The sequence below is a fragment of the Capsicum annuum genome, chromosome 1 (genome assembly GCF_002878395.1).
Source record: "Capsicum annuum cultivar UCD-10X-F1 chromosome 1, UCD10Xv1.1, whole genome shotgun sequence".
Lineage (NCBI taxonomy): Eukaryota > Viridiplantae > Streptophyta > Magnoliopsida > Solanales > Solanaceae > Capsicum > Capsicum annuum.
In genome coordinates this window covers 53,097,035-53,121,183 of record NC_061111.1, presented here as the reverse complement: position 1 = coordinate 53,121,183, position 24,149 = coordinate 53,097,035, and the positions used below count along the sequence as shown (strand labels likewise).

The window sequence follows — 24,149 nt, the reverse complement described above, 5'->3', positions numbered from 1 at the left end:
GAGGTGATATTTTATCTTTGCAATATGCTAAATTTCTTATTAATGTTTTTCCATTTTTATTTCTTTCTATATTTTTCACATAGGTTTCTATACCATCGTTGTAAAAATTTTATTCTTGCTCATAGAGTATCTACTATTTTTGCTTCATCCCAATTTTTTATTATTTTTGAACTAAATGGTTCAGGTAATTTACTAAAATATAAGTTTCTTATTTCTTTACTTTCTTCTGTATTATATGTTCCCTTATAATAATATTCTTTAAATGCGCAAGTATATTCATCTACATAGCACATATTACATATTGTTAATGTTAACATTAAATTTCTATTTGTATTTTTCTCTTCATTTTGTTCTTCTTCTGTTGTTGTCATGCTGCTAAATTCGTCTTTTATAGTTGTTTCATACTTTTTTAATAATTCTGTAGTTTGTTGTTTTATTTTTTCTATTTCCATTTTTCTATCTATTTCTTCATTTTCTTTTTCTATTCTCACCATAGCTGTCAATTTATCTTCTAATTTTAATTCTTCTTTTTCTAACATTAAATATAAATGTTCACCTATTTTCTTTTACCTTCTCCCTAGATTAGAAAATACTATTTTTATTTTCATGCAATATTTTTAGGATTGAGGGTAGAGTTTGTGTACCGAGAGTGGATGATTAGATAAGATTGATTTTAGAGGAGGTCGGTTGTTCCAGGTTTTCTATCCATCCGAGAGCGACTAATTTGTATCGTGATTTAAGGTAGCATTACTAGTGAGGTGGTATGAGTAAGGATGTAGCGAATTTTGTAGATCATTGCTTTTGATGTCAGTAGGTAAATGTCGAGCATTTGAGTCTTAGTGGTTTGCTTTAGAGCTTAACCATTCCCGAGTGGAAATGGGAATAGATTACTATGGACTTTGTGACTAGGTTGCCTCGTACTTCTCATAGTTGGGTCATCATGGATTAATTGACCAAATCTACTCATTTTATTTTAGGGCAGGTATCTTTCAGTGCTGAATGGTTGGCCTGTATCTATACTCATGAGATTATACATCTTTATGGTGTGCTAGTGTCTATCATCTCATATCGAGGTTTAGTGTTCACATCTCACTTTTAAAAGACCTTTCAAGATGAGTTGGGTACTCGGGTTGATCTTAGCACAACATTTTATCCACAGATCAATGATAAGTCAGAGCAGACTATTTAGGTTTTGAATGATATACTCTATGCTTGCGTGTTAGACTTTGGTGGTCAGTGGGAGCAGCTTCTGAAACACCTAGACTTTAAACCATTCAAAAAAAACATTTTCATTTTTGTGTCTCTGAGTTGAGTACGACTCAAGTCGTACCCTTGGATACGGGTAGTACCCACCTTGCCCTCCCCTTTCGTATCCTAGGAAACATGGTGAGGGTAACACACTGTCCACTATACGACATAGCATCCCCTTGGTCATAACCAATGCATACGACTCGTATACTACTCAATCGTATAGAATGAAGTCTCAACTCAAGTAAACTATTTTTGTCACGAGTGAAGCTTATGAGTTAGGGGTGAGTCTTACCCTTTGGATATGACTCAAGGGTGCCCACTCGTATCCTTAACAAGTATGGTTGACCTAGGAGAAGCCTAGGGTATGATTTAGCGTACCACTCATACCCTAGGGTACGATTACAAAGGGAGTCGTATGGGGTAGTTATACCCCTGGATGAGGTCATTTCCAGCTTTTAAGTAAAGGCCTTGTGGTCATTTCGCATGCCTAAAACCCTAAGTCCCTTCACTATATAAGGCATTGTAGCCTCTGTAGCCCTCATTTACAAAACTCAAACATTCCAAAACACTCTAAAGGTTTCTTGAAATAAGATTTGAGGCTAGGGTTTGGAGGGTGCTCATCTAGTGGCAAAAAAGAATCAAGATTCTTGGTGATTCAAGTTGTTTAAGAAATCTATCTCTTCCCCTTCTTAAATAAATATAAACCCATGTATTTCACACTTGGATCAGTAAGTGTACATGGTGGTTTTGAAATCAAATGAAAAGGGTTTTGTTGCCTAATGATGAACAATGTTGATTCTTGCTTTGACTTATGTTTATACATGTAAATAATGATTGTATACGTGGGTACTTGTTGCATGTGGTTTAGCATGAGAGTCTTAAGTATCCCTAACCTTGATGATCTCTACTATGAAATTGACCTTTGTAAAGGCATGTGCACAAGGTGTTTGTGAAAATGTCTAAGTAAGAGGTCTAGTTACATAATGATGATGTTGTGAACTAGGCAATGTCCCACTAGGTATAAATGTTAGATGAATGATAATATGAAGGTAAAATGAGACATGTATGTGTAATTGATGACCTTAATGGTTAGATAAATAAGAAAGAGGTTAAAGTCCCAAACATGAAAATGAACTCGAATTATGTGTTGAACTAAATTATGGTATAAAATTGCTAATGAAGTATAAATGAATTGTAAGGGTCTTGAGGGCCATAGTTTTGAATTGTATGATGAATAGAATGAAGGCATTGGCCTATTGAAATAGTTGATTAATGAAGGCTCCCGCGAGACTATATGGTCATGTATAGTGTGGAATTGTCTAAATGGGTTAAAGTCCTTGCATGGGTATTGAATGGATGTTGATATATGGACAAAGGGTTAAAGTCCCAATGTCAACTAATGATATTTGTGATGGCTTGTGGTTAGAGTCCCTTGCCTAATAATAATGCAAGAGGTTAGAGTCCTTTGCTTAAATACGTCGGCTTGGGGTAAGAGTCACATATCTAATATGGCAAGTGGTTAGAGTCTTTTTCTTGAATAAATATGTGTGATTGGTTAGAGTCCCTCACTTATTTAAATATTTGTGACTGGTTAGAGTCTCTCACTCAAATGGATGTGTATATGAATAGAGTCCCTTACTTAAATGAATGTGTATGAGTGGTTAGAGTCCCTCACTTATACGAATGTGTATAAGTGGTAAGATTCCCTCACATAAATGGATGCGTTTGTGGATAGAGTCCCTTGCTTGATGATATATGAGCGTGGTTAAAGTCCTATGTTTAATAAAAAGTGCTTGAATCACCAAACGTGTAAGGTTGGAGTCCTCCACTGCATGTATGATGAATGAGTGTTCCCAAGTGTTGATAAGACTTGTCTCCTTGATTAGCATGTGATATTTATATATGTATGGATAAGGTATAAATACGATTAAATATGCTATATAGCTTGTTGATTAATGATGATGTTATTTTATCCTTATTCTTGAGTTATATGCCAGCATTCCAATTGCTAACCGTCTCCAGATGCTATGTCCCCATGCGACATAGAGGCTGGAGCATTTTCTTCTCTTTATGCGCAGTGATTAGGTGATCGAAGTGGTTCATACATTGACTTTGGAATGGTGAGCTTCCTTACTTGGGAATGCATTTATCCTTGGTCTCCTATCTTAGACTTAGTCTTATTTTGACTTGGTTTGGCTAATGTTGGGGGCTTGTCTCGACATATACATTTCTAAACATCAGTTTTTATGGAGGTATTGTGGATAACTGTAGACTTGGGTATATTGGTAATTTGATGAATCTAATAAAGTGTTTAGACATATTTAAGCTATGATTTGTAGTATGTTTCTGCTATCTTATTTTATGGTTGGGATTCTACCAGACCCTTGTGGATTGTTATTAATATTTAGGTTGGGCTTTTGGGGCAACCTCCGATTCATGTAGGCTTGAGGTGACCCTACGACATGGCCCAATTTTGGGTCATGTCAAGTTGGTATCAGAGCCTAGGTTCATAGTTAGTTGGGTGTCCATAATAACGTGTCAAGTAGATTCTCTTTTATGGGTGTGAAGCACGCCACACTTATAAAAAATGAGCTATGGGACATTTTAGGAATATTTCTCTTTCTTGTGTTTCTGTCTCAAGCTATAGAGTCTAAGGTCTTGAATTCCTCTAATTTCTATTTGCTATCTTTCAGATCATGCCTCCAAGGAGATCTAGGGTTCAGGCAAACCCTTGGGCCCTATGGACGAAGCTCATCCAACTTCTAGGGTTCAGACTTGGGTTAGGCTGTGGCTTTAAACTATCCTAGTGAGATACCACCGGTACCCACTAACACTACTTATAATGATGACACTCCTACCCAGCCACCACCTGGGAATGCTTCTAATGTTGAGTTTCATTGCTCTATCAAAATCTTGACTCAATTGGTAGCTTCTAAATCGGAGCGTGGTACTATGGCTATGGTTCCTTTTGAGGCTATAAGAATTGGCCAATTTATGAGGTTGGGCCCTCCTATGTTCACGGGTATGAAGGTTGAGGAAGATCCTTAAAGCTTTATTGATGAAATGGAGAAGATTTTCTAGATCATGCATGCTTCGGAAATTGAAGTTGTTGAGTTTTCTTTATACCAATTAAAAGATGTGGTGTACCAATAGTATGATGGGTGGGAGTTGTCTAGGAGTGTAGATGTTAGCCCCACCATATGGGAGGATTTCTCTAAGACTTTCTTAGACCGCTTCTTTACTCAAGATCTGGGGAGGCTAAGCAGGAAGAGTTTGTAAGCCTGAAGCAAGGAAGGATGTCTGTTCAAAAGTATGCCTTGAAATTCCATCAATTATCAAGGTATGCTCTCGAGATGGTTTCTAGCATGAAGGCTAGAATGCATAAGTTTGTCTCAGGATTTTCCCGCGAGTTAGTCCTTAAAAGCAAGACAGCCTTGTTAATTGAAAATATGGATATCTCTAGGTTGATCGTGTATATGCAACAAGTGGAAGAAGAGAAAAATAAGAAAGTTGACCTTATTTTGAGGCAAGGAAAAAATTTAGGCTTTCCTAGCAAAGTGGTGGAGATGGTGGCAAGTGGCCACAAAAAAAGTGAGGGAGTTTGAGTTCTTTCTCCTTGGTTGGTGTTCTCTCTCCTTACCTGAAGCTGGTCAGGTGATCATTGGTCTTAGTTTAGTGGTGGGTTATGAATACAAGGTGCCCAATTTTAGGCTAATGGTGCCCATTTAGCTCCACCCCGCCCTTCTTGCATATTCTATGGTTAGTGTCATCGTGGTCAGTGTGAGAAGGGGAGAAACCAATATTTTTGTTATGGCCAAATTGGGCAGATATATTATGAGTTCCCCTCACTAGCGGCTTCTTAGCCAATAGGGGGCCTATTGCTACTCTACCTACTCCCACACCAAAGGGTTCTATGTCTACTTCTGCTTTTATTTTTGGCATCGGCATTAGCCGAAACAATTTATATGCACTTGATACTCGCCAAGATTCTGAGGCATCTCCCAATTTTGTCACGGGTATTTTGAGACTTTTCTCTCGTGATGTGTATTGTTTTCTTGATCCAGGGTTTACTCTTTCCTATGTGACCCCGTATGTGGATGTGCATCTTGATTGTGATCCCGAGAGTCCATCAGTTCCTTTTTCTATTTCTACCTCGGTCGGAGACCCTGTGGTTGTTAAAAAGGTTTATCAGGGGTGTGTGATATCAGTTGGTGGTAGAGATACTCTTGTAGACTTGATAGAGTTGGGCACGTTCGATTTTAATGTCAATCTGAGGATGGATTGGTTACATTTGTGTGATGCTTTCTTAGATTGTCGGACCCATAGGGTCATGTTCAAATTCCCTAATGAGTTGGTTATGGTATGGGAAGGTGGTTCCTTAGTGCCTTAAGAAAGGTTCGTTTATTATCTCAAGGCCCAAAAGTTGATTTCAAATAGGTGTTTGTATCATTTGGTCCAAGTTAAAGATTCTAACTCAGAAGAGCCTTCTCTATAATCCGTTCCCATGGTTAATGAGTTTTCCAAGGTATTTCCTAATGATCTTCTCGGTGTCCCTCCCAATAAAGAAATTTATTTTGGGATTGATCTTATTCCGGACACTCGTCCGATTTCTATCCCTCCTTATCAAATCGGAGCTAAAGATCTTAAGGAGCAATTGAAGGACCTCTTAGATAAAGGTTTTATCCGTCCTAGTGTGTCTCCTTGGGGTTCTCCCATGTTGTTCGTGTGCAAGAAATATTCCCTTCGTATGTGCATTGATTGTCGTCAGCTGAACAAGGTGACCTTAAATAATAAATATCCTCTTCATAGGATCGATGATTTATTTGATCAACTTGAGGGTGTGTAGTGTTTCTCTAAGATTGATCTTAGATCGGGTTATCATCAGCTTAAAATTAGGGAAGCGAATATCCCTAAGACTGCTTATAGAACCCGGTATGGTCACTCTGAGTTTCTTGTCATGTCTTTTGGGTTGACCAATGCCCTGGCAGCATTTATGGACTCGATGAATAGGGACTTCCATCTATTTTTTAACATGTTTCTTATTATTTTCATTGATGATATCTTAGTCTATTCTAAGAGGGAGGCGAATCATGTAGATCACCTCTGTGTTGTGTTGCAAACTTTGAGGGATCATTGTTTGTATGCCAAGTTCTCCAAGTGTGAGTTTTGGTTGAAAGTCGTACCTTTTCTTGGTCATGTCATCTCTAGTGAAGAGATCATGGTAGATCCCCAAAAGGTTATGGCATTTAAGAAGTGGACTAAACCTACGAATCCAATCGATATTTGGAGCTTCTTAGGCCTAGCCGATTAGTATAGGAGATTTATGGAGAGTTTCTCCACTATAACTGCCTTGTTGACCAAATTGACCTAAAAGAAGGTCAAGTTCTTATGGTTTGATGTGTGGTAGGTTAGTTTCGAGAAGTTTAAAGATAAATTGACTTCCGCTCTGGTTTTGACCTTGCCCGAGGGTGGTGAAGGTTTTGTAGTGTATTGTGATGCTTCTCGTATCGGTCTTAGTTGCGCGCATGCAACATGGTATGGTGGTGGCCTATGTTTCTAGGCAATTGAAAGTCCATGAAAAGAACTACCCTACTCATGATTTAGAGTTGGTAGCCGTGGTCTTTTCATTGAAGATTTAGAGACATTATCTTTATGGGGTTTATATCGATATCTTTTTCGATCATAAGAGTCTCCAATATGTGTTTACTCAAAAGGAGTTGAATCTCCGTCAAATAAGGTGGCTTGGTCTATTGAAGACTATGATATGAGTCTTCATTACCATCTTAGTAAGGCAAATGTAGTATCCGATGCTCTTAGCCTTGAGTCCATGGGAAGTTTAGCCCATGTAGATGAGTATAAGCAGGAATTGGTGAAGGGTGTTCACCATTTGGAAAATCTTGGAGTTTGACTTGCAGACTCCGGGGATGGTAGTGTGTTTGTGCATCCTATATTTCAATCGTCTCTTGCTGTCGATATAAAGGAGAAGCAAGTATTGGACCCTAACTTGATAAAGATCAAGTGTAATGTAGGTTAACACAAAGTTGTGGACTTTATGATTGGTGGTGATGGTATCATGAGATACCAAGGTAGCCTATGTGTTCCCGATGTTGATGGATTGAGGGAAAGGGTCATGGCCGAGGCTCATGAATCCCGCTAGATATGACAAATAATGGAGGAATATTCTATATAAGTCCAAATTTTTTAATGAACTTAAGGAATTTGAAAAAAATATTAAAATAGGAACCCAAACTAAAGGGTATGAAGAAATGAATAGTGGTAATAATTTATTAATGTGCATAGGATTTATCGAAAAATTAACTTTAAGTAGTAATACTAAATTTAAACTAAAAGTAAATGATGTAGTTGAAATAATGAGAAATAAAGGCATAAGTTTAATAAAACCAATAAAAATAGATCCAAAAATATATGCAGGTTTAGAATGGAATCTAAATAAATTTAATAAACCAAAAATTCTCACACCAGACTCTCATTTATAATACACTACAAGTAAAGGAGAAACTTCAGTTAGATTTACAGATTATAATTATACAACTAAAAGAAATTTAGACGATGCTGAAACAAAAAGTAATATAGAAACAGAAAGCGAATTTATGAATATAGAAATCCTACAAGAAGGTTACGAAGTAGATATGGTAATAGAAAAAGCTGAAAATTTAGCAGAAGAATATAAACATATAACTTTTAAATGTAAAGGATGTCAAAAAGATAAAATGAAAATAGAAGAATGTATAGAACATTTTAAAAATTGTTTTGAAATAAGTGATAATTTAGGATATAGAAATAATAAAGAACTATTTCTTGAAAGAAAAGATGAAGACACAATATCTGTATTAAGTTCTACAATAAGTTATAAAGAACTAGCAGAATTAGAACTAACTAGCTCGTCAAGTGCTAGCCCATTTCAACAGACAAACCCTAATCCTCAATCAATAGATTATAGTACAGGTAATGTACCTAGAATACCGGCAATAAGGATAAATCCAGATACAGAACTTAAAGGAGAGAATATAAGACCAGCAGGTAAGAGAATGTCAATAAAAAAACCAATTAAACTACAAGAAGGGGGTAGTAAAGGTAAAATTCATATATATATTGCAATGTATATATATTGTAGTATATTTTATTAGTAGTAGTATATATACATTGAATGGTGCGTATACGTGTGTATATATTTTCTATAGACGTGTATATTTAACGTATACATGTGTATATGTTTTATAAATTAGTATATAACTATATATATATATATATATATATATATATATATATATATATATATATTGTAATGTATATATATTGTAGTATATTTTATTTAAACTTTAAAGTAGTACATATATATTGGATGGTGCGTATATATGTGTAATTGTGTATATAATGTATATAGGTGGGTATATATAATGTATATTGAAAAAAAAATTATATTTTTGACCGGGTTTGACCGATTTTTTAACTGGGTTTGACCGGATTTAGATGGATTTGACCGGAATGGGTTAAGTGGGTCAGGTTAGGATTGTTTTTAATTTATTTTACTGTTGAGCCCAAACCGGCCCCGCCCACTTAGACCCCGACCCGACCCGACCCGACCCACAAACCGGTTAAATGACACAAGCCGGTTTCGGGTTGGCCCGGCCCGACCGACATGACAGTCTTAGTTTAATCCCACTATTATAGGATTAATGTCTTTCATGATTACACTATTTAAAGTTTCCTACTCAAATATAAGCACATAAAAATAGTGATTAAGATGATGGCTAGAATTACTCAAGAGGTCGTTTCTTTTAACTATATATAAGTGCTGTTTATTCCTCACTTTTGGTTTAGTTATATTTCTGTTTTGTAGTTTAAGTTTACTTCATTTGCATTAAAGAAGGGAAAAGAGTTGTACTTAACATAAATTTGTTGTGTTTCAAAAATGAAGATAGAATTCGCTCTCAAGCTTTAAATTCACGACTATACAAAAACGAACAAAGGTATCACATCTTTCTATTAATAAGTTAATAGGCCTAGTTAGGGGTGAGCATTCGGTCGGTCAGTTCGGTTTTTCAGTTTCAATTTAGTAAAAATGAAAATCGCAACCGCACCAAAATTAATTCGATTCAGTCCGATTTTCTAAAGTTCAGTTCGAGTTAAGTCGGTTTGAAATTTATCCAACTTTTTCTAAAATGTGCTTCAGAATGTGTCTTCTGAATACTTTTTATTTCATGTTTTACTGACTTGGAAAATAGTAAAGAAAACATAATAACATGGGTTAAGTTTAAGAAGAGCTTAGAATGCCATACCTGCAGATTAGTCTAATCTAAATTACAAATGACCACAAGTCTTTTACTTTAATTAAGCACGCAACTTGGGCGATATAAGAAGATCCGAACTCCAAAATATGTTCTTCTAAATGAAAGGCATAGAAACTTTTTTCCCTTTATAAGGTTTTCTGGATGAAAGGGGAGGAACAATGAAAAAGTTTAGTGATCAAGGTTCAGCAGTTCATACTTATTTCCATCATATTTCCAACTGTGAGACTTTGTAGGCATCATTCAAGAAGTAGAGTTAGGAAATAAACCTTTTTAAGGCCATAATGTTGCAGGAGAATAATTAAGCTGTCAAGCCCCATTTGACCCATCATTTTAATGTGATCCATACGAGATTATCCATCCCCAATTTTATTTCAGTAAGTGGATCTAGAAGGTATATGTCTCCTGCATGCTCTGTTGAGAATACCCCATTTCTGTAAATTCCGACACACGATAGACAGCACAAGCTATTTCTGTATTTGCCAACTTCTGTAAATCCAGTACAACTCAAGCTACGAACCAACAGCTAATTTGTACACCAAATACTCCAAAAAAATCATGAAAACTGTCCTCAACTGTCAAAATTTCCAGCAAAAAGAAGATCACACAATGTTTCCTCCATTGACATTTTCCCACCACAGCTTTCAGATTGAAATCTCTTCTTTTCTTTCCTATAAGATTGTAATTTATCAAATAAGCCATTTCTTTCAAGACCATTCAATAGGACACTGCAAGTACTTAATGCCACATTTATCCCTTGCTTTCTCATGGTCTCAAATATTTCAAGCCCTTTATCAACATTCCCAAAGGTGAAGTAGGTGTTTATTAAAGCAGTATACACAGCAGTACTCTTCTGCTGATCAGGTAAGATGCTAAATAACTTTTCAGCAGAAGCAAGCTGTCTAGCACAGCCAAGTCGATGTATCAGAAGTGCAGTTAGTTCGGACCCTAATGACAGGCCTGCCCCAACCATTGCTTCAACAATGTCCACGGCCCTTGAAAATGAATTTGTTCTAATAAGTTCGCCCACCATGGTAAGATACGTAGTTCTTTCAATGGTTATTCCCAGTTTCACACTGAATTCGAAGGCCAAAAAAGCACCATTTACTCTACCACAGTTACAGTTTACCTCAACTACGGTTGTCACTATTCGAGGATCCAATTTGAGACACTTATTCATCAAGCTATCTAGTAGGTAATCAACAGCAAGAAGACTTTTTTTATTCAACAAGTACAAAATCAACCTATCATCCAAAGTAAAGCAACTACTTTCAGCAATTCCATCTGATTCGTCAATCGAATCTTGGTTCAAATTTTGTAAGGACAGATGACGGTTAACATCCCTAAGTAGCCGATCACTCACCCCGGCCATCTTCAACGCGTGGGAAGCCTCTTGATAGACAGAATAACGCAGAACAAGAAAATTCTTCTTCATGTACTGAAGAATTTTCATCATTGCTTGTGTTTCCCCGGCCTTACAGCATTTTTCCACTAAAATGTTGCATGAAGCTTTATCTGGTTGGACCCCTGCATCTTGCATTTTACTGAAAATCTCGAGAACTCCATCAAATTTTCCTGAAAACCAATTGTTGTACATGTACAGATGAAATTCTTAATAGATAAGGGATCAGAATGTAGTTGTCAAGAATTCATAGTACATAGGCTATAAAGACTTAAGAACATAGAACACCAACTATTCACAACTAATGGAAATGATGGATGAGTTTAATTCTGCACAAGTTTGATAAAAACTTAAAGAAAATATCATCTCCCCGTGAAATGATTCACGTACCTTTATTAACTATTATAAGCATTATAAATGTAAGAAGGAAAACTTTTGAACTAGCTCTTCCTTAAGGGCTCATTTAGCTGGGGAACAAGTTTTCCTGGGTCTAATTATCACGGAATTGCTATCCCACCCTCAAGGTGCGATAAAAATAATACTACAGTCCCGCGATGACTAATTCCGGGATAAGTTATCCCGCAATTTTATCCAACCAAACGTTGGGATAAGTTCATCCTAAAATTAATCTCAGGATTAGTTATCCCTTATACATCGTACCAAACGGGCCCAAAGAACAGTACTTGAGCTACTTCAAAGTTCCCAACAATAATAAAAAGGAACAAACCAATCAATCTCACCAGAACTAGCAAGATGCTCCATAAGGACAGTGTATGTGTGGCAGTTGGGAGAACAACCAGATTGAAGCATCTCCTTGTATATCTTGGCTCCTTCCTTAACTCGATTATGATCAAACAAACATTTCATGTATGCAGTGTAGCAAACAACATTGGGAACAAATCCTTTATCTTTCATATCCTGCCACAATTTAATCGACTCATTAATGTCCCCATGGTCGGAGATCCAGTGAATAAGGGATGTATAGGTAACTGCATCTATCTTGATTCCTTTATCTTGCATCTGCTGGAAGACATATTTCATGGATGAAATCCTCCCAGCTTCCCCAAATATATCCAACATAGTCGTGTAGGTAAACTGGTCATGCTTAAAGTTTTTCAATTTAGAGGCCCAATTGAAAAACAACCAGGCTTTCTCCATAGGAGGATGAGTCTTGAGAACTTGATTGACTGTGTAGGAATCCCATTTTATGGGAAGTTTTATCAACTGGTCCTGAGCAGAATCCCAAGTTGAAGATCTCAGTGTATGAGATATTCTTGTAATTGCATCCCTCATGAAAACTTTAGGGAGATCTATGTCTTGCTTCTGAACAGATTTGGTAGACTTGCTCGCCAGTCGATTAACTTTTCGTACTGTTCTCCTCTGTTGGGATTGCGTAAAGGAATGTGCATGATTAATTATAGTTGTACTAAACCAAGAAGATCTCTTGAGATGAAAACCAAGAAAAAGCTGAAACTTTTTGGAGAACTGATCGGCACCACAAGTAGCAAACATAGTTCTGGTCCAGCTGTGAATTGGGGACTCCAGACTACAAGTTCAACTAAAGCATTTTAACCTGAAACTTGAGGACTGCTTTGATTCACAGGATTCCATCTGCCAAAAAAACACAGAATGTAACAAATCACTTAAAACATGAAGAGAGAAAAGGGAAAGTAATTATAGTTTTTTTTTTGCGGAATTGATGCCTGAGTATATTAATTCCTAGAAGAATTTATATACATGGTACATTAAATATGAGTGTGACACAATCCTGTTAAGTTTCTTAACAAAGGAGTACAATTGCAATGACACATAGTAAGCAAAATCTATCAAAGAAGTGAAAGAACATCTTTTTATATGGACAACCAAGGTAATTAATCAATAGAATCAAAAAGTGAATCACAGGCCCGAATAAGAGTGCAAAGCTAATAAAGTTAAGTGGATCACTTCTTGGGAAGCAGACATTCTTTAGTAAGCCTTTATCAAAATTGTGCAGAATTAAGCTTATCCAACATTTCCATTAGTTGTGAATAGTTGGTGTTCTATATCCTGAAGTCTCTAAAGCCTATGTAGTACATGGATTTGTCTATGGGTACATCGACAAGGTAATTCTTTTTAAAGCTCTTCTGTTAATTTGAGTTCTCTTTTTGTGCGCCACCAGTCATCTCTTACCCTTTTTAGCTCGTTTTATCATATTATTTGAGCATCTTTCTTTGCTTTGTTATATACAAGTGCATTCACCAATTCGTTTCCTTCCCTTAATGAATACTCCCTCCGTGGTAAAAATAATGAGCTATTTTAACTTATATTTAAGAAAATAAATAAGGTTTTTGAATTTTGTAGTATTAGTTTAAATTTATATTAAATATATTAAAATATTTTTTAATTTTTTACTTTTAAATATATTACATAGAAAATTAAAATTAAAATGTTGTCCAAACAAGAAAGTTTTTTTTTTTTTGAAAAGACTAAAAAGGGAAAAGTAGGTTATTAATCTTTTTGAAAGAGAGAGTATGCGTTTGTATCTTATTGTTGGGATTAGAGGAGTAGATTGTGCTAAGGTTGGTGGAAATAAGAAAAATGGGAGACTCTGTAGCCTGGGTGCTTGAATTAGAACCCTTGTGAATACCATATGTTTGATATGGGCATTACACTTCCTATTTAGATGGATGACAACTATCTTTAAGGATCCATTAGTCTTTCTGTGAAATTTAGGGCCTAGGAAAGCTAAGTTGCTGGACTCTTCAAAAATGTCTTTGATTGCATGTTGGATTCTCTAAAATAGTGTATTTTTTGAAGGATACAGCATGAGTGTGGTTTGGAGAGTCCGAACAACTTAGTAGGAAAGTATATATGTGGGTTGGTACATAAATAATTAGGGGTTGGAAGGAGAGCCTTGGAGTAACTGGTAAAGTTGCTGCCATGTGATTAGGAGGTCACTGGTTCAAGCTTTGACAACAGCCTCTGGTAGAAAGGTAAGGGTAGACCGCGTACAATACATCTTTGTGGAGGAGTCCTTCCCCGGACATTGCGTATAGCGGGAGCTTTAGTGCACCGTCATGTCCTTTGGTATATGAATAATTAGGAAAAATGTATGAAAAGGATCCGGGGAAGTCTGAGTACCCATGCTAGCCAATTAAGTTTGGGGCCATCATGACACCCTTTTTTGATTAATTTTCTAGCCACATTGTACGGTTAGTAGTTCTTTATACACTTCTTCATTCAGCTCTTATTTCTCATCTCATCTATCCAGTATGCAATTTTCCATGGAGGCTTCCATTCTTCTGCACTAATTGCATATCACCACTGCTCAAGTATCAGATGTCTTGCAAAACACTACCTAACGTCTCTACTTACAACACGGGTTCAAACTAGGATCAGTTCCCTACCCCCTCTAGCTCAAGGAGGATATTAGAGTAGGTTTTAGAATATGTTATAAGGATGCTTCATAAGTTCATATACCTTTTGACGTACCCGTATCGAACTGATGTACCCATAGACAAATCCATGTACTACATAGGCTTTAGAGACTTCAGGATATAGAACACCAACTATTCACAACTAATGGAAATGTTGGATAAGCTTAATTCTGCACAATTTTGATAAAGGCTTACTAAAGAATGTCTTCTTCCCAAGAAGTGATCCACTTAACTTTATTAGCTTTGCACTCTTATTCGGGCCTGTGATTCACTTAAACATATTATAAAAATTCCACATATACACAGAATGTTATGTATATGTCGGCTATGTAATGTATATTAATAGGAAGAAAGAGTAAAGTAATTAAAAAGGTGGGAGAGAGTGTAATTATTTTTAAAAAGTTGGTATTTATGTTATTTATACTTATAAAAATAAGTAGCTTGCGGGTGAGTTGTTCATAGTTAATGAATATGTCAATCATAACACTCCACAAATAAACCCACACTTTATAAACTCATATTCTATCCGCACATAAATGTATACTATATGAATCAAATAGGCTTTGGTCATTTCTAAACAAATAAGTAGAAAACACATAGTATCCAAATAATTGCACCACAATTAGGATGAACAATGAGAAAATAATATATAAAACTTATGATTTATAGAGACTAATTTATTACGCTCAAACATGTGAACTCTGACCTGATAGATACCTATAGTTATAGGTAAATAAACTATGAAAATACATAATGATTTATCCTTAACAATGAAGGAGCATATAACATATAAATAACTTAGTTGTCACATACGAGAATGTGAACTAAAACTCTAAAATATGTAAACATACAACCTATGATCGATTAAAACATATGTAATGAGTAGTAAAACTTAAAATTCTCATCGCATGGGCTTTGTAAATGTATAACATAAAAGAAATAGATAATTACAAGGGACATGATAGAAAAATAAGCAAGCCATGACATCTAATAATATTCAAGTGAACAACCTCTAATGTGCATGCACAAAACATGTTAATGGGTGTCATATTAACTGGGATGATGCAGTTAAATGGATTAAACTTCATACACTAAAAAAGGTCAAATGCCGAAATCTGTAGAAGATGCTAGTTTATGACTAAGAAGGTATGAAGAAAGGAAAAGCACTGAAGCATTTTCTCGATCAGAATATGGCAAATGAAAAATCCATTAGACGATCAAATCAAAGAAAGCAAAGAAGGTCATACTTAAAACAGAGAAACGGCCAATTTTCTCCCAATACTAAATCAAAAATGAAGTCGTAAATTTCAGTGAACCAAACGATACCAAAATTGTATGATGTTCTCATGTTACCATAGACAAAAGAAAGCAATTTGCAAGCTATTTCGAAGAATTTCATGCCGAACTAAAAACTAGTCAAGAAATCGAATGAATGCAGAGAATAAACAAAAGTTACTGGCAAACACAAATTCTGCCCGATAACAGGCATTTAAAATCATAGCAAGCGATAGAAACTTAGGATCGTAGCTAGCAGTAGTATGCCACAAAAAAAGTTCACTAAAAATTAGAAGAAAATTTATTCAAGATAAAGCAGTACTCTAAAGAAACATTTTTAGAAATAATTGGATGACCAATTTACTTGATCAAACCACAACTACATACGCACTAAACATCAGATTAAGAGTTAAGATGAGAACATTATTTTGAAACATTGAACCAAGTCACAACAAGTAATTCTGCACAAAGAAAATCATGAATCAAACATGACATAATCACCAAACCAAATTAATGAGGCAAAAGAAACAAAAACCAGAGCCAAGAGACCCTCGGCGAAAATTTAGTGAACACTGTATACACCCATGAATTCTCAAAAGGAACTTAGCGAAAATGAGTTAAACAACGAACAAGCACTATGTCAATCACAACAAATTCAAGCTTCATCACAAAAACCTATGGCCTTCAACGCCTCTACAGCGGACAACCCAGCACACAACATTATTGAAAAATTACTTACAACTACAGCAGGTCGAGATGAAGCAGAAATAATCAAAAACTAAACAGAATGGAATGTTACCTGCTTTGGAGCAGCAAAACAAGATTCCGAACTGACGCCGGGATCTCGACCACCACGGGAGGATTTTTTCGCGACTCCGAAAGCTCCGAGCAGTCGTCAACTTTCTCGGGAAGAAGAAAAACTTATGCTCAAAACGAAAAATGAACTGGTTTTTGCTCAAAATAGTTTTCACCCCCTTCTAAGACTTGGTTAAAATTTGCTCCAAAGTGAGCTATTTATAGAGAATAAAATGGGGGTGAATTTTAGCTTTCACCGATGTGGGACAAAGAATTTTCAGGGGTAATTAGGAGAATTTTAATGGGGTGAATTCGAAATTTGAAAAAGGATAAAGGAATGAACTGGAAACGGTACTATGTTAGTACCAATTTGAATTTCAAATTCAAAATTGGATAAGATTTGAACGATTTTAAATGTTGGCTGAGCTGGGTCGGTTATCGGGTTTTTGCTGCTGTTTTCCTTGTTGTTGCTGATTCGGTCGAGTTCGCCGATTATCGGACGGGTTTGCCGATGATCGACGGGTCGGTTCATAGCTTGTCGTTGTTGCTTTGTGGAGTTGGAGTTGTTGCTGTTATTTGTTGAAGAAAATAAAAATGGGTCGGGTTAAGTTTATGCGAATTGGGCTGGGGCATGGTTAATATGTTGGGCTAATGTTAGTGTTATTATCTTGTGAAAAGGGCGAAAAAAAAAGGGCTAATGTTGTTGTGGAGTTGGGCTGATAATAAGGAATGAAGAATGGGCTGTTGGGGCGTGTTGGGCTAGCTGAATTTAAAAGGAAAAGAAATGGATTGGTTGATTTATTTGTATTTGGGGTTATTTTGTTATTTAAAAAATAATCCCAATTAGTTTAAAAGTTGGTCAATTTTATTTAATTTTTGATCAAATAAAAAATTAATTGATCAATTGCATTGTAATTGTGGCCAATTTAATTTTAATTATGACCGAATTAAATAAATTGACTAAATTCAATACGAATTAATACCTCATTCAATCTCGAATTTCTTGATTTAATAAAATCGAACACATATTTATACAAATAAATTATTTTTGAGAATAAATTATATTTAAATCAAGATTTTAATCATTATATTTATTTTCAAGATAATCCTTAATTAAAATTCGATATTTCATAGAATAAATATTTAAGTGGAAAAATTATATATATTTTTTGTATAATTGAATACGATAATATATAATCGCCACTTAAAATGATTAAATTACCCAAATAATACTTTGGAAAGGTTTTTATCTGAATAAAATAAATATTGTAATTTATTTAAAATCAAAGAAACTCGAAACTAAACTTAGTCGTGGAGGGCAAAAATTAGGTGTCAACACATAATACATTAAAAAATATTAAATAATAATATATTACTTAAATAATTTATATATTATTTACAAAAATCAAACAAAATGAATATTAAAATTACTCCATTGATTAAATCACTTCATATGAAAAAAATATTTCATAAAGAAGTATGATGTAAATATGAAGTACAAAATCTAAACTTTAATCAAACTTATAAAATGCGTTAATTAATTAATAAAAGCGTGTGTGCGCTCGTGTGTGTACGTGCATGTGCGTGTGCGTGTGAGTGCGCGTACGTGTGTGTGTGCATGCGTGTGTGTGTGTGTGTGAGAGAGAGAGAGAGAGAGTGGTAGGAATATTTTTATCATGAAAAAAAATAATTTTCTGCTTCTGCTTCTACTTTTTTTTAAAGCAGAAATTTTCTGCTTCTTTTTAAAAGAACTTTTATAAGTTTACCAAATACTCTTATTTTTTTTAAAAAAATATTTTTTTCTCAAAATAAGTAATTATTTTGGGAAATAAGCAATCCCAAACAGACACTTAGTGTTGTCTGAGATAGTTTCGCCTCTTTTTACTCGAACATTTGACGAGTAAAATTAAAGATCAATAAATATGAGGATGAAAAATTAGTCATCCTAAAATAGGGCATTTGCGTGAATCCCTCATATAATGGTTATTTGGTGAATTTAATATAAGTTATTCAGAATAATTTTATGATTGTCCAATCATGTTTGAAAATTCATATTGTAAAAAGAGAAAATATAATGTTGGACTGTTTTTTCAAAAAGACACTTGAACTTTGTAAATGTCCTAATACCCCTAAACAATTTGACCCGATATTATTACACCATTTTTGGACGAAACCCAATTTCAAAAAGTAGGTGCTTTACACGCACGCACCAATTAAAATTTGATACGTCTGACTTGATAAAAAAAACTACATATTTTTTATTTTTAATTATTTTCTTTATATTTTTTTCTTCTTTTTTTTTCTCTCTCTTATTTTTTGACTTTCTTTTTTCCTTTGCACCAGTAATTTCACTCCACGTGTCCTTCTCCACAAAACATCTTCATTCCCTTCAGCCATTACACAGCAATTAGAATCATTTTCTTATAAATTTTTTTTTAGCACTTTCTCAATTTTGATAAAACCCAATATATTGGTTCAATTTATTTTTTTTAGCACAGCAAAGTTGAGAAAACTCAATTTTTTTCAATTTGAAAGTTGAGAAAACTCAATTTCTCAATATATTGGTTCAAATTATTGGGTTTTACACACAAAGTTGGGTTTTCTCAATATATTGGTTCAAATTGTTGGGTTTTACACAACAAAGTTGGGTTTTATTGGGTTTTCTCAACTTTCAAATTGTTCAAAAAAAAATTTAGCACTAGAATCCTTCCTAATCATCTTGAAATATATTGGGTTTTATAAAATTGTTCAAAATGTAAAAAAAATAAAAATTGAAATAAGAACTTGAAATTGAAGAAAGTAAACATGGTGATGCTAAAAGGTGAGTAGAGTTATGGTGATGATTGAGAGGATTGAGGAGAAAGAGAGTTATGGTGATGATGATGTTGTTATTGTAATTGATGTTGTTGTTGAGTTATGGTGATGAAGAAGAAACTATCAAATGAGAAAGAAGACAATGGTGGGGTGGGGGGGGATAGGGGGTATGGGGTAATTTTAAAAATTAAATAAATATTATTTTTTTTAAAATAAGAAGATAAATTATATATCAAATTATAATACACGTGGCAGCTTTTAATTGGTCAATAAAGTCAATTTTGAGTCTTTTCAAGCTCTTGTGGCACGTGTTTTATACACGCAGAGAGTCAAAATAGTGTATTTGTAACGGAATAAAGAAGAATCGTGGGGTAATAGGTCAAAGTTAAAGTTTAGGTGTCTTTTTACAAAACTCGGACAAGATCAGAGGGGTCTTTATGTATTTACTCTTGTAAAAATTATATATATAACGACATGTTTACTAGTATTTACTAAAAATTCCAACTATTTTTAAAATTTTATTAAATCCCAACATTTAGCCTTTGAAGATACATATAACGTAAGTTAGAGACGTCCTACAGATATGTGTTTTAGGTAAACTAATTAGCATGTTTTAAAGGATGTAACGGCTAAACTAGCATTAATATAACAATTAATCTAACTAATTATGATAAAAACTAGTTAATATCCCATGATATATGGTAACTATTCCCTTAAATTTATGCGGAGGAGGTGAAACAAGGGTCACTTGCATTTTACACCCCAAAGTGTCTTCCTTTCTTTAACTTGCACCCTATCCTATTTATTTTTACAATTTACACTCTAACCTCTTGGGTTCCTTGCATTTTACACCCCAAGGTGTCTTTCTTTTTTTTAACTTACATCCTATCCTATTTTTTTTTTTTACAATTTACACCCTAACCTCTTTATTTCCTTACAAAATAGTAAAATTATTTTTTAATTATTTTTAATGAGGGCTAAATAGGAATAAAAATATACTCCCTCCGTTCTATTTTACTCGTTCCAATTTGACATTGCACATTGATTAAAAAAACAATTAATAACATGACATTTTACCATAGTACCTTTATTAAATAATGTTTACATTTTAATTTGGAGATAAAACAATTAATACTAAGGGTAAAAAGGGAAAAAAATTGTCTTGTCTTGATTAATGAAAAATAACAAGTAAAATAAAAAATCAAATTAAGAAATTTGTAACGAGTAAAATGGAACGGAGGAAGTATTATTTTTTAAAATAAATTTATTTAATTTTTAGTGTAACGAACTTTCAAGATATGTTCTTGCATTCACATTTATCATCTAACTATTGTCATGTGATAAGTATTCTCACTTTAATTTGTAACTGCTAAAATTTCGTAGTGGCGTTGCTTCTGAATGGTGAAAGTACGGTGCAGTGAAATTTCTGAAGCCATATCTATATTAATGCAATCATAATCACCTATACTACCTGTCAGAAAGAAAATAATAACATAAAGAAAGGATCAAAATATTGAGGGAAAATGAATAGAATAGCAGTAGTTAAGGATAAAGCAAAAAATACAACACATGAATTGATGAAATTTTGTCTTTAACAATGTCTTCCTATATCACTAGTTCTGCAATATCAATTTCTCTTAACTCAGATGGCATTCGTTTGGAATTTTCTAAAAATTTGAGTTTGCAAATTTTTCATCTAACTTCCTACACTAAAAATTAAATAAATTTATTTTAAAAAATAATACTTCCTCCGTTCTATTTTACTCGTCCCAAATTTTCTAATTTGATTTTTTATTTTACTTGTTATTTTTCATTAATCAAGACAAGACAATTTTTTTTTCTTTTTTACCCTTAGTACTAATTTTTTTATCTCCAAATTAAAATGTAAACATTATTTAATAAAGGTACTATGGTAAAATAATTATGTTATTAATTTTTTTTTCTTAATCAATGTGCAATGTCAAATTGAAACGAGTAAAATGAAACGGAGGGAGTATATTGTTATTCCTATTTTGCCCTCAATAAAAAATTATTAAAAAAATAATTTTACTGTTTTGTAAGGAAATACAAAGGTTAGGGTGTAAATTGTAAAAAAAAATAAAATAGAATAGGGTGTAAATTAAAAAAAGAAGACACCTTGGGGTGTAAAATGCAAGGGACCCAAGCGGTTAGAGTGTAAATTGTAAAATAAATAGAATAGGATGCAAGTTAAAAAAAAAAAAAAAGGACATATAAGGTGTAAAATGCAAGGGACCCGTGAAACAATGAACAAATTCTTACACAAATAAAAGTCAAATACATATACGAGGACTTACTTGTCTAGGAAGATGAACTCAAGAAAATGAAGTATCACAAGAAATCGTTCTATTGAGAAATCATTAGAAAAAACATTTGACCAAATGGATGTCCGAGGCGGACATAATTTCTAAAAAAATTTCAATTTTGAGAAAGAATCAATAAAAAAAATAATTTGTAGTCCGAATGACTTATAGCCTCTCTCTCCTCCAAATAAATGAAATGGGATAAATCAAATTAATAAGCTGGATGTGGATTGAAAAAAAGTAGCAGCTAAAAGGTACTGGTGAAGAAGTAATTGAGGATCCAATAAAAATTGAAAAGAGGAAAAGATAAGCTAGCTAAGTAAAAGTTCAAAATTTCGACATATTATGCTAAAGTTCCTATAAAAAAGAATTTTTAAGAGTCATGGGGTAACTTCGCCCATCGGACTAAATCTTACTAGACAGTGCTAGAATCCTGAATATTCTATAGCATGTGTAATTATAGAAGATCGCTTGATTTATTCCTATTATAATTAAGTCTTAAATTAGATTTTATTTTGTATTGATTTCTATTGATTAGTTATTTATTTGTACTGATTTTCTTTCCTTTTAGGACATGTAAACTTAGCTATTTAAACTCCAATAGTATGAGGAAATAATTAGGTTGAGTTCTCTCTTATTTCTTTTTCATTTCACAACGTATCAAAGAGTCTACTTAAGGGCAATAACATTAGAAGAGAAATTTTAAAATTATTTTTTTCAGCTATTTTTTTTGTTGTTGTTGGAGCATATCTCTATTTTTGAAGGTGTTGTGATAAAACCAACACCACCACGAGACTCGGACCAGCGACACGAGCAAAACCTAATCAGCTACGACATCACTAGTTATTTCATGAACCGATCGAAGCTGTCAAATTTCGAGAAACAAATCTAAATTTTTTTTAGATTTTTGTAGACAAAATTGTTCAATTCATTTTTTTTTTCAGATTTAAGTCAATTGATTGCTTCAAGATTTCTATAATTGCAAATTTTTTTTCAGATTCCAGTCAATTATTTGCTTCAAGATCTCTATAATTGTAAATTTTTTTCAGATTCGAATTTCAGTCAATTTTTTACTTTCAGATTTCTACAGCTGGAGATTTTTTTCAGATTTGGATAACATCTATCATCTACATTATATCCCTCAGTTCATATAGTTTCAATAAACCTATGATTGTTGGGTGTGGATTTCAAAAAATAGCAGCTAAAAATGTATTGGTGAAGAAGTAATAGAGGACCTAATAAAGATTGAAAACAGGAACAGTTAAGGTAGCTAAGTAAAAGTTCAAAATTTTGACCTATTATGCTAGAGTTCTCATAAAAAAAATTAAGAGCCATGAGGTAACTTCTCCTATCGAACTAAACCTTGATAGGCAGTGTTAGAATCCTGAATATACTATAGCATATGTAAATATAGACGATAGCCTGATTTACTCGTATTATAATTAGGTTTTAAATTAGATATTGATTTGTATTGATTAGGTATTTATTTGTATTGATTTTCTTTCATTTTAGGACATGTAAACTTAGCTATTTAAACTCCAATAGCTTGAGAAAATAATGAAGTTGAGTTCTCTCTTATTTTTTTCCACTTTACATCATATCAAGAGTCTACTTAAGGACAGTAACATTAGAAGAGAAATTTCAAATTCATTTTTTTAGCTATTTTTCTTGGTTGCTCGAGCAGGTCTCTATTTTCGAAGGTGTTGTGATAAAATCAACACCATCATGAAATTCAGAACATCGATGCGAGCAAAACCCAGTCAGCTACGTCATCACTAGTCATCTTATGCACCAATCGAAGCTATCAAATTTCGACAGATAAATCTATTTTTTTTCAAATTCCTGTAGACAGAATTGTTCAGTTTATTTTTTTTTTTTCAGATTTTAGTCAATTATTTGCTTCAAGATTTCTATGATTGCAGTTTTTTTTTTCAGATTCGAATTTCAGTCAACGTTTTGCTTTTAGATTCTTGCGATTGCAGATTCTTTTCAGATTCAGATAATATCTACCAGCTACATTATGTCCCTTAGTTTATATATTTTCAATAAATCAGTTATTGTTGTGTGTAAATTCAAAAAAAGTAGCAACTAAAAAGTATTGGTGATGAAGTAATAAAGGACCCAATAAAGATTGAAAAGAGGAAAAGCTAAGCTAGCTAAATAAAAGTTCAAAATTTCGCCCTAATATGTTAAAGAACTCATAAAAGATTTTTTAAGAGTCATGAGGCAACTTCTCCCATCAACCAAACCTTGATAGGCAATGTTAGAATCCTGAATATTCTACAGCATATGTAAATATAGAAGATAGCTTGATTTACTTTTATTATAATTGGGTCTTAAATTAGATATTGATTTGTATTGATTAGGTATTTATTTGCATTGGTTTCTTTCCTTTTAGGACATGTAAAATTAGCTATTTAAACTCCAATAGCTTGAGGAAATAATCAGGTTGAGTTCTCTTTTATTTTGCTTCTATTTCACATCGTATCAAGCGTCTACTTAAAGGCAGTAACATTAGAAAAAAAAATTCAAACTCATTTTTGTCAACTGTTTTTCTTGGTTATTC

At 33.6% G+C, this 24,149-nt stretch overlaps 1 protein-coding gene across 1 annotated transcript; it reads right to left on the bottom strand.

The window, feature by feature from the left end:
• Nucleotides 1-9,511: 9,511 nt before the first annotated feature.
• Nucleotides 9,512-17,037, bottom strand: LOC107874104 (pentatricopeptide repeat-containing protein At2g01390). The gene is made up of 3 exons (XM_016720978.2): nt 16,453-17,037; nt 11,703-12,573; nt 9,512-11,135 (listed from the first exon to the last, which is right to left on the bottom strand). The coding sequence occupies exons 2-3, from the start codon at nt 12,472-12,474 to the stop codon at nt 10,132-10,134; spliced, it is 1,776 nt and encodes a 591-aa protein (XP_016576464.1). The 5' UTR covers nt 12,475-12,573; nt 16,453-17,037; the 3' UTR covers nt 9,512-10,131.
• Between the last annotated feature and the right edge of the window lie 7,112 nt (nt 17,038-24,149).